Below are 13,414 nucleotides of genomic sequence, written 5' to 3'. Positions count from 1 at the left end.
CAGTTTTAGGTAGTATACAATTTGTGAGTTTTATAAATACAGTTCACATATTTTTACTCCAATGATATTATGTGCTGGGGAAAGATACTTCAGTTAGGGATAAGTCCACTGAATGAGAATATTTTGTTTACTATTGATTTTTTTTTAGTCATTATTTAATATGATACATAGGAAAGTAGCAATTTGGAGCAGCCATTCTAAATAATTCAGGTAAAATTATGCTTTTTCTGAATTATTTGGTATATTCATTGTTTTTATTGTCACCATGATGAACTTACACCAAATTTTAAATGACAGTGACAAAAAGGTGCAAAATTACTTTTAATCCTGTTTAAAATGTTAAAAATCACAGTCACTTCATGTGTTCTATTGTATCTTTTTTATAGCATAAATCTCTGGAAGACATAGACGATATCACCCAACATGTAGTGTACCATTTCTAGAATGTAAAGATTGTCTTTAATAAGCTACAATTCAGAGGGCTGCATGTTTTCCACAAAAGCAAAAATCACCTCTCAGCATTTACTAAGCACCTAAAAGTTATTGGTGGTAGAAAATCATATAGACACGGTGCTTTTTCCTAAAAGCCTGAAATTAAGAGAGACAGGACCCAAACAAGTAAAAAGAGGATGAATGACAGTGTGCTATAGACAGATCAGAGAGACAAGCATTCCCCAAACTCTGCATTGTCATTTTCAGCCTGAAAGTGAGCACAGAGATCCCCTCCTTGAAGAAAATCCCACAGTGGGTTTGGAAGAGGTACCAGTGTATTGGTGCTTTCAGGTCATTACCTGGCAGGAGGCAGCTTATTCTTCTCAGAAAAGAATTTATTCAGTAACTACCTATTGAGGATCTTCTGTGGTGGGGCAGTGTTTGTTCTAGGAGATGGAGCTGTGAATGAGACAAGACCCCTGCCCTCAGGGAACTTGCTTTGTACTGATAGTTTATAAATAAGCAAGTAAATAGAAAAGCTGTCATATGATGCTAATTACTACATAGAAATAAAAAGCAGAATAAGGAGGATGTGAGGATCTAGGGTGTGTTTGCATTTTTGTAAGATGGTCAGAGAAGGCCTATTTGATAGATGCCTTTTGAGCTGAGATAGGACAGAAAGAACACAGCATACTTGTATGGAGGAAAGGCGAGGCAGTAGGACAGCGGGAATAAACCAGACAAAACCCTCCTCTCTAGTTAACCTTGTATTGAGTGATCATGTTTGACACGGCATCACAAGTGGGGAAGAGACAGCTTACAAGAGTATTCAGGTCAAAGGGTCCCTGATTCTCCAGTAAATACCATTCTAGAAAAATAATTTTGCCCTCTACTATTTATTGAATGCCCATGTGGCAGGTGTTGGGTTGGGCATTTTGCAACAGTCCAAGTCAAAATTTTTCTTTAGTTACACTTGAAAATATAAAAAATTTATGAGAAAATAAAAATTTGCCAGCTCCCACCTTTTCTACCAGTCTGTACTCAAACAGATAATATTAATGAGATTAATATCCATTACTATTCATCTGGAATTATGTGTTTTTTAGGTCATCTGTATTTTCAGTGATGAAGTTTAGGGATTTCTATCCATCTAAGACATGTCAGGTGGGGTACTGATTCATTTGAACATCAGTGTATGGAAAAGTGATCTTCAACTGGGATGATTAGCAATGCAGATTTTCCTCTTCATGTTGCTCCTTTCTGTAAGGTTTTGGTCCTACTCTTTAAACTAACCTTGCAGAGAAAAAAAATGATAGCAAAGTGAAGTGCACATATAATGAGTATGTTAAAATAATAGCTCTGGAAGGAAACTGAAGTTTAATGCAACACAGGAATTTTCTCTACTTCTTTAGCAGATTCACATTACAGCTGGTTTTAGGTCTTGGCCCAAGTGTTTGTGTGTTCTAGATGTCAATGCCATATGTTTAGGGGGAAATATCACTCCAGTAGCCATTTAGACCCTCTCTTCATTCATGTGTGCTATGCATTTATTTTAATACTGGATTCTACTTTTTTAAAATGAAAAGGTCTAGATCAAAAATTGGCTTAGAGTTTTAACTGTCTTTGTAATCAAATCATGGTTAGCTTTGAAGAATGGATAAGATTTTGTGGTAAAGATTCACAAGGGCAAAATGACTGTATAAAAATGTACTTCACCAAACTTCAAAAATACTTTTATCCCTTCCTTTGTTCTCTAGTTTGTTTTTGGTAATTTTATTATTTTTTAAATGGACAATGAACATTCATATATGTTTTATGTTTCTGTCAGTTGCTTCTCAAGTAAATATCCCCCTCCTCAATCTATTCCCAGGCAACTTGCATTAACCCCCAGAGGGTTTCTATGGAAAGCCAGACAAGAACTATGCCTTGGGTTATATGTCCTTTATTCCTATCTCACCTAATTTATTATTTTTTTTCAACCTCATGCGTTATTTACATTTCCAACAGTCTTGTTATGTTTCTGAGGGAACTTTGGGCAGAGAGATACTCGCAGGCAGTTTGAGATGTTAATTTCACATGTACAAGTGTGGCAATTAGGATCAAGGCCTGTCTCCAGTAAGAGAAAGGAACTTGAGTCTGCTTGCAGGGAGATGAAGAAAGCCTCATTTCATCACTTTCCCAGGGTCTCCTCTGGCCATTGTGTGATTCCAGAAGCATTTTGAGGTCACTCTGTTTGTGTGTGTGCCCCTGAATCCATCCATTAAATACAAATCAAAGAATTCTAAATTTAATAACATATTTGAGAGTACAATGAGAATCTAGAGAGAGAAAAAAAGATGACTTCCTTAATTGAACCAGAATTGATGATTAAATTACTTGTGCTTGGTACTAGGATATTTGAAAATTTTAAAAACAGTCCCCATGGTTTTTGTCTAGGATCTAGCTTTGGATACAAAGTATGCACATGTGGAGTAATTAGAGAACAATTTGAAGCAGTGCATGGACACAAGAAGGAGACAAATCTCTATGCTGGGCATAAATGGTCTGTAGAAATAAGAAATCATCAGAGGAAATTCAGTTTTTCAGGAAACACAAATTATTGAGAAGGGTGAGAATATTGAAGAATGAGATAACATAAGCAAGAGCACAGAAATAGGAAATAAACGGTACCTAAATGGGCTGTTGGTAGGCATGTATGCAGTCAACACTGAAGGTCTAGAAAGTCCCAGGCCTTGGTTTTTGCCCTCAAGGAGCTAGCTCATAGTCAGCAGGGAGAAGAGTATGCAAGCCACCTAATATAGCAACAGTAAGTGAGAATAATGGTAAGAGTAAAAAATCCTGTGCTGCCGGAGGGAGTCTGGGCAGGCTTCTTGAAGAAGGAAGTAAAGTTTGAAGAACGGGACAGGCACTTTCAACAAAAGGAATACCAGATTTGGTTGGATAGAAGTGAGATCTCTAGTGAGAAACAATCTTCCATGCCCTTTAAAATCTAGTATCAATTATTTCCAAATTTAACGAAAGACCTACTACTTTGAGAGACCTTCTTGCACAATTGCTTTGGGACTTCATATTTGTGAAAATTGTTAATTCATCAAGTATAATGGAAAAATTATAGTTTTCCCCAAATTACATCTTCCATCATTTTTTAGGCTTTTAGGTTTTATTCTTTTTAACAAAATTCACAGTGAATTGTTTTTTACACATAAAATTGTAAGGAGAAAAAAGACAAAATTCATAATGGAAAACCCTCCCCATTATTTATCTATGTGTTTTTATCTTCTAAAGGGGGTAATATAATTAATTCTTCTAGTACCAGTATGAAAATGAACTCACATAAGTGATGTGATTTTTTCAAATCTGATAGCATATACAAATACAGTGTAGCATATAGTATATAAGAATAGGTATAGAGGTATACCTGCGTGCATATATGTGTTTGAAAAGGACACCTTATATTTGCATGTAGCCTCTCTCATCACCTTGTTCTGTAGCATCAAAATTTTTTCTTTATACTCTTAGTCCTTTGGAAACCACAGTCATCAGAGTAAACAAAATAGATGGCCTTTACTGTATAATATTATACGGATTTAACATAAATTTCACATTATGTACAATGACACTATTAAATGTGTTAATACAACACATAAAATGACCAATTCTCTTTAAATTTTAATGTTTAGCATATTTGTTTTGATTGTACGTGTGGGAACTATGAGAACAGCTCTGCAAAAAATACTTTGCAGGTTACCATAGTAACTAAATTGTAGTGCTTTATGGTGTTGTCCTTCCCCTGGGTCTTACTTCAGTTTCATGTTTTTTCAATCACAATCCAATAGGTGACGTTTAGATTTTCCTATTCAAAAAAAATTTTTTTGGTATACTCACATGTAGGTTTATAACTTTACATAAATGTATAATTTGATCATGTTCACACTCTTAAAGTAAAATCTCCTTTTTCTCTTCCTCTTTTTGCTGGGTCCCCACATCTCACTTCTCTTCTTCCTTCCCCCAGTAGGCAGTGTTAACAAATGATAAGTATCCTTTCATTTTTCCCCTCTGTTTTCATACAATTATATACAGATCTATATATGCATTTACAAAAATAAAGCAGTATTTCATGGAAATCTTTCCAAATTAATTGATATACAATAGTTCCTATTTATTCCTTTTAATGGCTACTTAATATTCTATGTGGTAAATAGGCCATAATTTATTTAACCACTTCATTTCTATTTTTTCTACTATAAATAATGCTTTAATAAACATCACTGTAATTTGTCCTCACTGGTGGTGTTTTTATTTCCATGGGCCAGAGTCCAAGAAGTTGGGATTGCAGGGTCAAGGAATTTATTATGTATTTTAAATTTTCATAGAAGTTACCATGTTACTTTCCCAAAGGACAGTAATACGTTATATTCGTACCTAGCAATACCTGGGAGTATTTTTCTCTGTGTCCCTACTGCAACAAGTGTTATAATTCTCTTTAGTTTTTGCTACTCTGATAGGTGTAAAGTAAAATTTTATTGTTGATTTAATTTGCCTCTTCCTGACTGTTAGTGAATTTGTTGGCAGACAATTTGGATGAGTTTAAAGAATATGTTTATTGAAAAATTGTATCTATATAAGAATTGCCTATTCATATCCTCACCCATTTATTAGATTCTACCTTTTAAAAAAATCAAATTGTGAGATCTCTTTGTATATTACAAACACACCCCTTTCTATATCATCTCTGATGCACATAAGTTTTTTCTATATCTATTGTTCTTTCTTGCCTTGCAGATGTTTTATGCAATACATAAGTTAAAAAAAATTTTTTTTCTTTTGCCCACACCACGCTGCATGCAGAATCTTAGTTCCCCAACCGGGGATTGAACCCTGCAGTAGAAGCACAGAGTCTTAACCACTGGACTGCCAGGGAAGTCCCTAAAAATTGTTTTTTACATAGCCCTTCCAAAAAGTATTTTAAGATAAAATTATCTAATTCTTTTCCTACCTCCCCAAAACAAAATCCTGTTGAAATTCTAATTGGAATGGCATTACATTTAGGAATTGACATTTTTATGAAATTATGTCTTCTCAGTCAAGAACCTGATATGTCCTTCCACTAGCCAGATGTTATTTGACATTTTTCAATAGTGTTATGGTCCTTTTCAAAGAGGTCCTGTATCTTTTTTGGAAAATTTATTCTAAGTATTTTATTGTTGCTACTATAAATATATTTATCATTTATAGTACCTAAATGGAGAAAAGATATTGATATTTAGATATTTATCTTATATCCAGCTATCTTGCCAATTTTGTTAATTTTAAAGGTTTTTTTTTTTTTTAAACTTGCATTTCTCATAGGCTTCCTGGTCATGCATTCATATTACTGATAGAAAATACATAGTTTTATATCTTCTTTTCTAATTTTTATATTAGATGTTTTATTTTCTTCAAAAATCCTCAAGACAGGATTAAATAGTAATGATGATACTGAGCATATCTGCTAAGTTCCTAATTTTAATTAAGATACTTGCGATGTTTTCCCATTTAGGATAATATGTACTCTTGATTTTTAGTAAATATTCTATTGTAGGTTGTTTTCTTCTGTTGCTATTATTCTTAGAGTTTTTATAATTGGAGGTGCCTGCTGAATCATATCAAATATCATTTTGGCATTTATTAATATTTCCAATGATTTTTTTTCTTAAATGTGTGGATGTAAGTAATTATGTGATAGATTTTCTGACATTAAACCACTTTACATTCCTTAAATAAACTGCCCTTAGTTGTATTAACTACTCCTTTGGCACATTGGTTCTATTTTTGCTAATATTATGTTTAGAATTGTACCTATATTTATAGTGAAATTGATCTAAGTTTTTTTTCATTTTTGTGTTACCATCTTTAGTAGATTTTGATATTAAAGTTATGCTTGAAATAAATTCAAGAGCTTTCCATCTTTTGCTATAGTCTGGAATAATTTAAGTGTGTTTGCAACTCTAATTGTTGAAAGATGGGATAAAAACATATTGCCCTGTTGACTTTTTCAATGATAGCTCTCTGTGTGGTAATTATCATATTTAAGTTTTTACTTTTTAGGTCGATTTTGGTGATTTGTATTCACTTAGGAAATCATCCATTTCCTCTAGATTTTCAAATTGTTTGCTATGAAGTTACATATAGTATTTTCATAATTTTTAATCTCTTTTATATCTGTGGTTAAAATGCATCCTGTTTCACTTTTATCACTATCTGGCTTTTGAGTAGTTTTTAAAAATAACTTTATAGGTCTTTTCAAAGGATTAACTGTTTATGATATATTTATCCTTTCCATTTTTTTGTGTGTTCTATTTTATTACTTTTATCTCTTGTTATTATTGATTCTTGCTTCCTAGTTCCTTTAGGTTTATTTTGTGGTTATTTTCCCAGTTTTTTGAGAGAGAGCACTTAATTCTTTAATTTGTAGCCTTTTTTCTATAAAACCAAATAATTTAAGGCCATAAATTTTCCTCTGCAAAATTCTTGCTGTATCTTTTTTAAGTTTTATAATCTAAACATTTCTGTAATCTAATAATTTCTCTTTTTACTTCATCTTCGGGGTTTATTTAAAAGAGTGTTTTTAGATTTCCAAGTTGCTGTGATGATTTTGGTCATCCTTTTATTATTTACTTTTAATATTACTACATTGTGATCATAGAGTATGCCCTGTTAAAATTTCTACTTAAAAACAGTCCTTTTCCATAGAATTCCTTTCTTTCCTTTCCCTTCAGCACTCCTGTTCTCATTACCTATTCATAATGTTTTGGCTATTATTCTCTAATGCAGAAGTCAAATTCCTTGCATGGAATAAAAATATGCAATGCTTACAATTCCAATTTTGCATTTAGTGGTAATGGCACCGTCACCACAGGGATACAAAACAAAGTTATGTCCTTGGAAAACATGTATTCATATGTATTTGTATAATTTATACTTTAATTAAATATGAAAAGATTAAAATTGGCTATCTGTGAATATGTACTGTGTTTTATTAAATCTAAGATCCATTGACTCTAGGTCATATCATTGTTTTTTTTTTTACCATTGAGAAAGAAGAATTTCTGCTGCTTGGATAACTCAATGACTCCATGCTTCTTAGCACTTAGAATCTTGTACTTAAAGATTGCTTTTAGATTTCTTTAGACATAGAATTTTTTAATTGAAGTATAGTTGCTCTACAATGTTGTGTTAGTCTCAGGTGTACAGCAAAGTGATTCAGTTACACATATATATATTCTTTTCCATTATAGGTTATTACAAGATATTGAATATAGTTCCCTGTGCTATACACTAGGTCCTTGTTGTCTATCTATGTTATATATAGTGGTGTGTATCTGTTAATCCAAAACTCCTGATTTATCTCTCCCCCACAGCCCCCTACTATCCCCTTTGGTAACCACTAGTTTCATTTCTGTCTATGAATCTGTTTCTGTTTTGTAAATAAGTTCATTTGTATCATTTTTTAGATTCCACATATCAGTGATATCATATGATATTTGTCTTTCTCTGACTTATTTCACTTAGTATGACAGACTGATTTTTAATCATGTATTACTCTTTTTTTTTTTTTTTTTGCGGTACGCGGGCCTCTCACTGTTGTGGCCTCTCCCGTTGCGGAGCACAGGCTCCGGACGCGCAGGCTCAGCGGCCATGGCTCATGGTCCTAGCTGCTCCGCGGCATGTGGGGTCTTCCTGGACCAGGGCACGAACCCGTGTCCCCTGCATCGGCAGGCGGACTGTGAACCACTGCGCCACCAGGGAAGCCCGATCATGTATTACTCTTGCATAGATAAAATTGAACGTATAACTGGAATAAATTAGATGAAGTATTCCCCAAACTTCTTTCACATTCAGAGTCTGGCTTTTCTGAGTCACTTTGAAATCATAGTCATTGATAGTCATATATGTTTTTATCACAAGATATCCTCTATGACATTAAGGTGTAAGATATTTTAAAAGAATGCTTCACTATTATCTCTGAGATTTCCTCCCAAACCTCTGACACCAGTTCTACAAGTTTTTTGTTTGCGATACGCGGGCCTCTCACTGTTGTGGCCTCTCCCGTTGCGGAGCACAGGCTCCGGATGCACAGGCTCAGCGACCATGGCTCACGGGCCCAGCCGCTCCGCGGCATGTGGGATCTTCCCGGACCGGGGCACGAACCCGTGTCCCCTGCATCGGCAGGCGGATTCTCAACCACTGCGCCACCAGGGAAGCCCTACAAATTTTGATAAACATTCATGTAGTAAATAATGAATTGTTATGTTGTACACCTGAAGCCAATTTGTTATATCAACTATATGTCAATTTTTTAAAAAATGCATGTGGTAGGCAGAATAGTAGCCCCCAAAGATATCTGTATCCTAATCCTTGGAAGCTGCGACTAGATTACATGGCAAAAGGGAATTAAGGTTGCAGTTGGAATTGGGTTGCCAATCTGCCAACCTTAAAACTATTGAGATTATCCTTGATTATCTGTGTGCGTCCAACCTAATCACAAGGATCTTTAAATGCAGAAGAGGGAGGCAGAATAGGAGGTGAGAGTGGTGCAGTGTGAGAAGAACTTGACCCATCACTGGCCTGGAACGTGGAGGAAGAAGGCCGTGCGTGAGCCAAGGAAAGAGGGTGGCCTCTCAGGACTGGGAAAGGCACGGAACTCCCCCAGAGCCTCCCTAAAGGAACGCAGCCCCGCTGACACCTTGATTGTAGCCCAGTGAGACCCACTTCAAACTTCTGGACCCCAGAATGGTAAGATAATAAATTTGTATTGTTCTAAGGCACTATTTTTGTGGATTTGTTGAGCAGCAGTAGAAGACTAAAACTGTGCAAGCAATGATAATATTTCAACGCTGACCCCTGGCTGACAGCAATTTGAAGACATACCCTGAGACATTAAAATGTGAAAAATATGTACCTTGAAATTGATGAAATATGGTAAATGTATATTAAACAGGTGGCATAGGAAGGGTCATCTTAGCAATTGTGACTGTGGACTTGAGATGGTCTTGTGATACTCAGAATCCAGTTAGACATCATTTTAATATCTGAGGTAATTGTGTCACTGCCAAGTCAGAAAAATATGGAAAGAAGTGGGACTCCATCAAGTTAAAGGTCTTTAGGGCTAGGTGGGAATATATGTAAATACCATAAGAGCCCCCCAAAAAAGAGTAAATTAATCAAGTGATGTGGTAACTGGGATATGGGCTAAGTGTAACCCTCTTTTAAAGTTCTGGAGCCCCCCCGTTATACACTATAAACAATTCTGGAGGCAGCCTATTGTCCCAGACAAGAATTGGGACAATGTTCATGCCTGTGGTCATTGCACAACCTCACGATCAAGGGTGTGACACAGAATTGTTTAGGGCAACATTATTTTTCTGTTGGTAGCTAAGCAGCATGAAATCCAATCGTGAATTACTGCCAGTAAGAGCGAAAACTTTATAAAGATGTAATTTGAAATAATATCTACGGGTTATGAGTAAAACGCACTACAGGTTAAGAATCTGTAAGGTTTCAGAGACTCTTATAGAAAGAAAAGTATCTGATGATACATAATAATTCCGGTCACTCACATTTGAGATCTGTGAAAATACTTAAGAATATACTCTAACCAAACAGTGAGTGAAGCAGGATAGATAAGTTAGGGAAGATGAAAGAACAAATAGTGGTGAGAGCAAATTTTTCCACTTCATCATACGGTTGGGAAATCCTAATTTTTAGCTTCAGATGAGTAGCATCAAGTATTCTTCCTCTTCTTATTTTTGTTCAAATGAATATCAAAGTTCTCCAGCATTTCCAGTTAACTGGGCATGTGTTCTAACTATTCTTTGGCTGCAAATCACACTTCAGTCGTGGTGTAGATGCTGTTTTGAACAACTCAGGTCCCTCTTTCCAAAAACACTCAGTTCCCAGCTGCTGAGACCGTTGGTTGCTGACAGCTCACAGATGAGTTTCTCCCAGAAATTGCCCCCAGACAAAGGGAGATGCCTTGCCCAAGTCACATTTCCTCCCTGGAAAGAGCCTACATCATAACTGGTTGATGTGTGGTACAGAGCCCCAGCCTCCTTGCCTCAATCTCAGCAACTCTGAGGGAGTTTCCCAGGTCCAATGGCCCCCAGTGGATTGGCTGAGGCCTCTATTGCAACTGCATTGCCTTTAAACTTCCTCGGCCTAATCCTGCTCCCTTTACCCCTGACAGGTGTCCTCAATAAACTTCTAGTGTGCAAATCCCAGAGTCTCAGAGTCTGTTTCCCAAGCAACACAATCTACAAAGGGGATTTTGGAGCTGAATCACATGCCACTGATTGGCAGCGAGGACTCCCATCCCTGGTGTTAAATGGAGTGCCAATAGCCCCTGGCAGACATAGTTTGGGTGCAAATCATAAACTTTACCTAGTGGTGAGCAGGGAATTGATATGTGTAGACTGGAATGCACTGATGGAGGAATATTGCAGGCATTTGAGGGTAGGAATTATAAGAATTTTGGAATCAGACTGCTGTTGGTGACAACCATTGATAGATCAGGGCAAGGCAAGTTTGAGGGTAGTTACTCACCAAGTGGGCCTACTTGGTAGCATATAATGACATTCTCATTTGCAGTCATTGGAAGGCAGAAAAGGCTAAACAAGGGCAATGGAGCATCAACACCAATTTAATTCTCAACCCTGAGAGTTTGGCTGCATTGAATTTAAGGCCGCAGTTGGGATGGAGTGGGACCCTGAGACTTGGAATGGGGACATGTGGGATGATGTCTTTAAGTCTGCAGAAGTGGCCCACTCCTCCCTGTCAAAAGCTGGCATTCCCTTCCTTGTTTGCAAAGTCTTCTTTTTTTCAGCCCAATATGCACCTCAATCAGAGTATACCCAACCTGCCTGCAGGCTACCAGACCAATAACTCGGTGATTTACAGTATAACTTGGCTAGAGAATGGCTAGACCTGCTAAGGAAGGAGAGGAATTGTATCCAGAAGGTGCTGCAGGATCCAGTTCATGTGTTTGGGCAGTTGTTCCACTAATGTTGTAGCAGAGCCCGAGGGCTTCAGCCTCTGTTTGGTCCAACAGAGACGCACAGATTGGAATTATGAGTGTGCATGTGGGCAATGGATGGATTTTCGCTATGAAATGATTACACCAGGCCTAGATAATTGGCAAGAACACTTATATTTTCCAGTAAATTTGAGAAGTTTAGATTCCTTGGCATAGCAAATAACCTTCAAGAAAATGTTTCACTTCAGCTTTCTAGTTCTCGTCTTGAAATTTTACTTAAATGGACATTAATAAAGCCTTTTGCTCAGATGATGTCGCCAACTTACAAAAAAATTCACTCTCTGTGTAACTATGATTTGAAAATAGCCGGAGATATTTCAATTGGCTTTCTCTTTACTTAAATTAAGGAGAGCAGTGCTGTGTGAAATCTTTGTTTTGCAGTCAATCTTTGTACTCATGAACTTGGAGAGGTGCCTTTTAAGACTGAGTGAAGGTTTCAGTTGTAATCTGATGGAAAAGTACTTGAGCAAGTGCTCTTTATTGGTTAAAAAAAAAAGTCCTTGTGATGATCACTTGATACGTGTGTCCAGTGATACAGGCTTCCTTAGCCATTAGAAGTGCACTCATAGATCACTGGAGTTGGTAGAAATTGTTCGCCTCTCACAGGAATTTGCAATTACACTAGAATGTCATCATTTCAGGAAACTGTAAAGCAATGAACATGTTTACTTTCAGCCACAAAGGAAAAAAAATATCCTGAGAACCAGATTTCTTGGCAGTTTGAGGCATTTATTAGAAAATCTGTAATTTCTTTTTTGTACTCCCACACTCAGTGGGCATCCCCTTTAATGGAGATATGTCAAGCCTGTAGAATTATATGGTACATTCTGAACTTGCTTTGCTGGGAAAATAAGACTCAGGACTTAATTTATAAGCTTGTTGAGTTCACCACCCTCCTGGCTCCCTGGAAGGAGGAATTAAAGTCTCATGATGGCTTAAAGGGGCCTAAAGTGCTCTCAGATGCCCTTAGACACTCAGAATGGAGGGTACTGAATTTTGACACTGGTATTTTACTGTTAGTAATGTGCAGTGTAGAAAGGTTCTCTGCAAAGTTAGACTCTATGGGAACTTTCTGGGCCATCCCACTTGATGGAGAGTGTCTCTATTTTTATGCATTTCTACTGTGTTCCCAATTTTCAATTCCTCCCCACCTAGAAACATACTGGCTTCTAAGTGGTAATTTCTTCAAATGTGCTCTCAACATGGAGAGAAAAAGAATTATTCACGTGTTAGGAGATAAGGCCTAGCTCCTCTCTAGACATAGAAATGCACCCGCTGGCCACATTCCAGTTGCTGGCTGTGCTGTCCTGGGTCAGTGTCCACTGTGAATTGTGGTGACTTCAAATGGACTTCCTGTTTAAGTGCAGGTGTCAGCAATTTTAATCCAATAGGACTTATACCTACTTTGGTTAATATATCTTCTTCTTGCTTCACTGGTTCTATCATTATATTTTTTAATATCCACTAAACTGACTAAAGTCTGCATACCCTTTTGCAACAGAGTCTGACTCCAATTTTTGATCTGTGGTTGCTGACAACTTTTAAGCCTCAATCCTCCTTCACCCACTTGCACCCCACATCTACACATATCCATTATAAGAAAGCCTGGATGCTTTGCTGCTGGAGGGAGGTTCAAAACGTGCAAACCCCTGCCTGTGTGGGAACCCTCACCCTGGCCTCACCCACTCACCACCATAAAAACCCCAAGCCAGTCCCTTTTCCAAATTCTCTTGAGCCATTTTCGGATCTGCTTTGGAGTTGCCCTGCTCTCCCCAGACAGCCTTATCATATGAGTATGATGGTCATTTTATTTTATTTTTTGCATCAACATAGCTAGGCCACAGTATCCAGATATTTTGGCAAACATTATTACCAATTGTAATAATGTTTCTGTGAAGGTATTTTTTAAAA

General features: G+C 36.8%; 1 protein-coding gene across 7 annotated transcripts in view; it reads left to right on the top strand.

Annotated features, from left to right (window-relative positions):
* The window catches only part of FTCDNL1 (formiminotransferase cyclodeaminase N-terminal like), a 175,501-nt gene that overhangs the window by 51,522 nt on the left and 110,565 nt on the right, over positions 1 to 13,414 (top strand). Inside the window, exon 6 of one of the 7 annotated variants that reach the window (XM_067026516.1) lies at positions 8,976 to 9,173. The exons of the other annotated variants lie outside the window; for them this stretch is intronic. Within the exon in view, the coding sequence (XP_066882617.1) occupies positions 8,976 to 9,016 (41 nt within the window). The 3' untranslated portion in view covers positions 9,017 to 9,173. Of the gene's footprint in view, positions 1 to 8,975; positions 9,174 to 13,414 lie in introns of those variants that run through there. 7 annotated transcript variants of the gene reach the window in all.

Source organism: Kogia breviceps, chromosome 2, assembly GCF_026419965.1.
Source record: "Kogia breviceps isolate mKogBre1 chromosome 2, mKogBre1 haplotype 1, whole genome shotgun sequence".
NCBI classification, from domain to species: domain Eukaryota; kingdom Metazoa; phylum Chordata; class Mammalia; order Artiodactyla; family Physeteridae; genus Kogia; species Kogia breviceps.
Note: the sequence above shows the minus strand (reverse complement) of the source record. Positions and strands in the feature narration are given on the sequence as shown.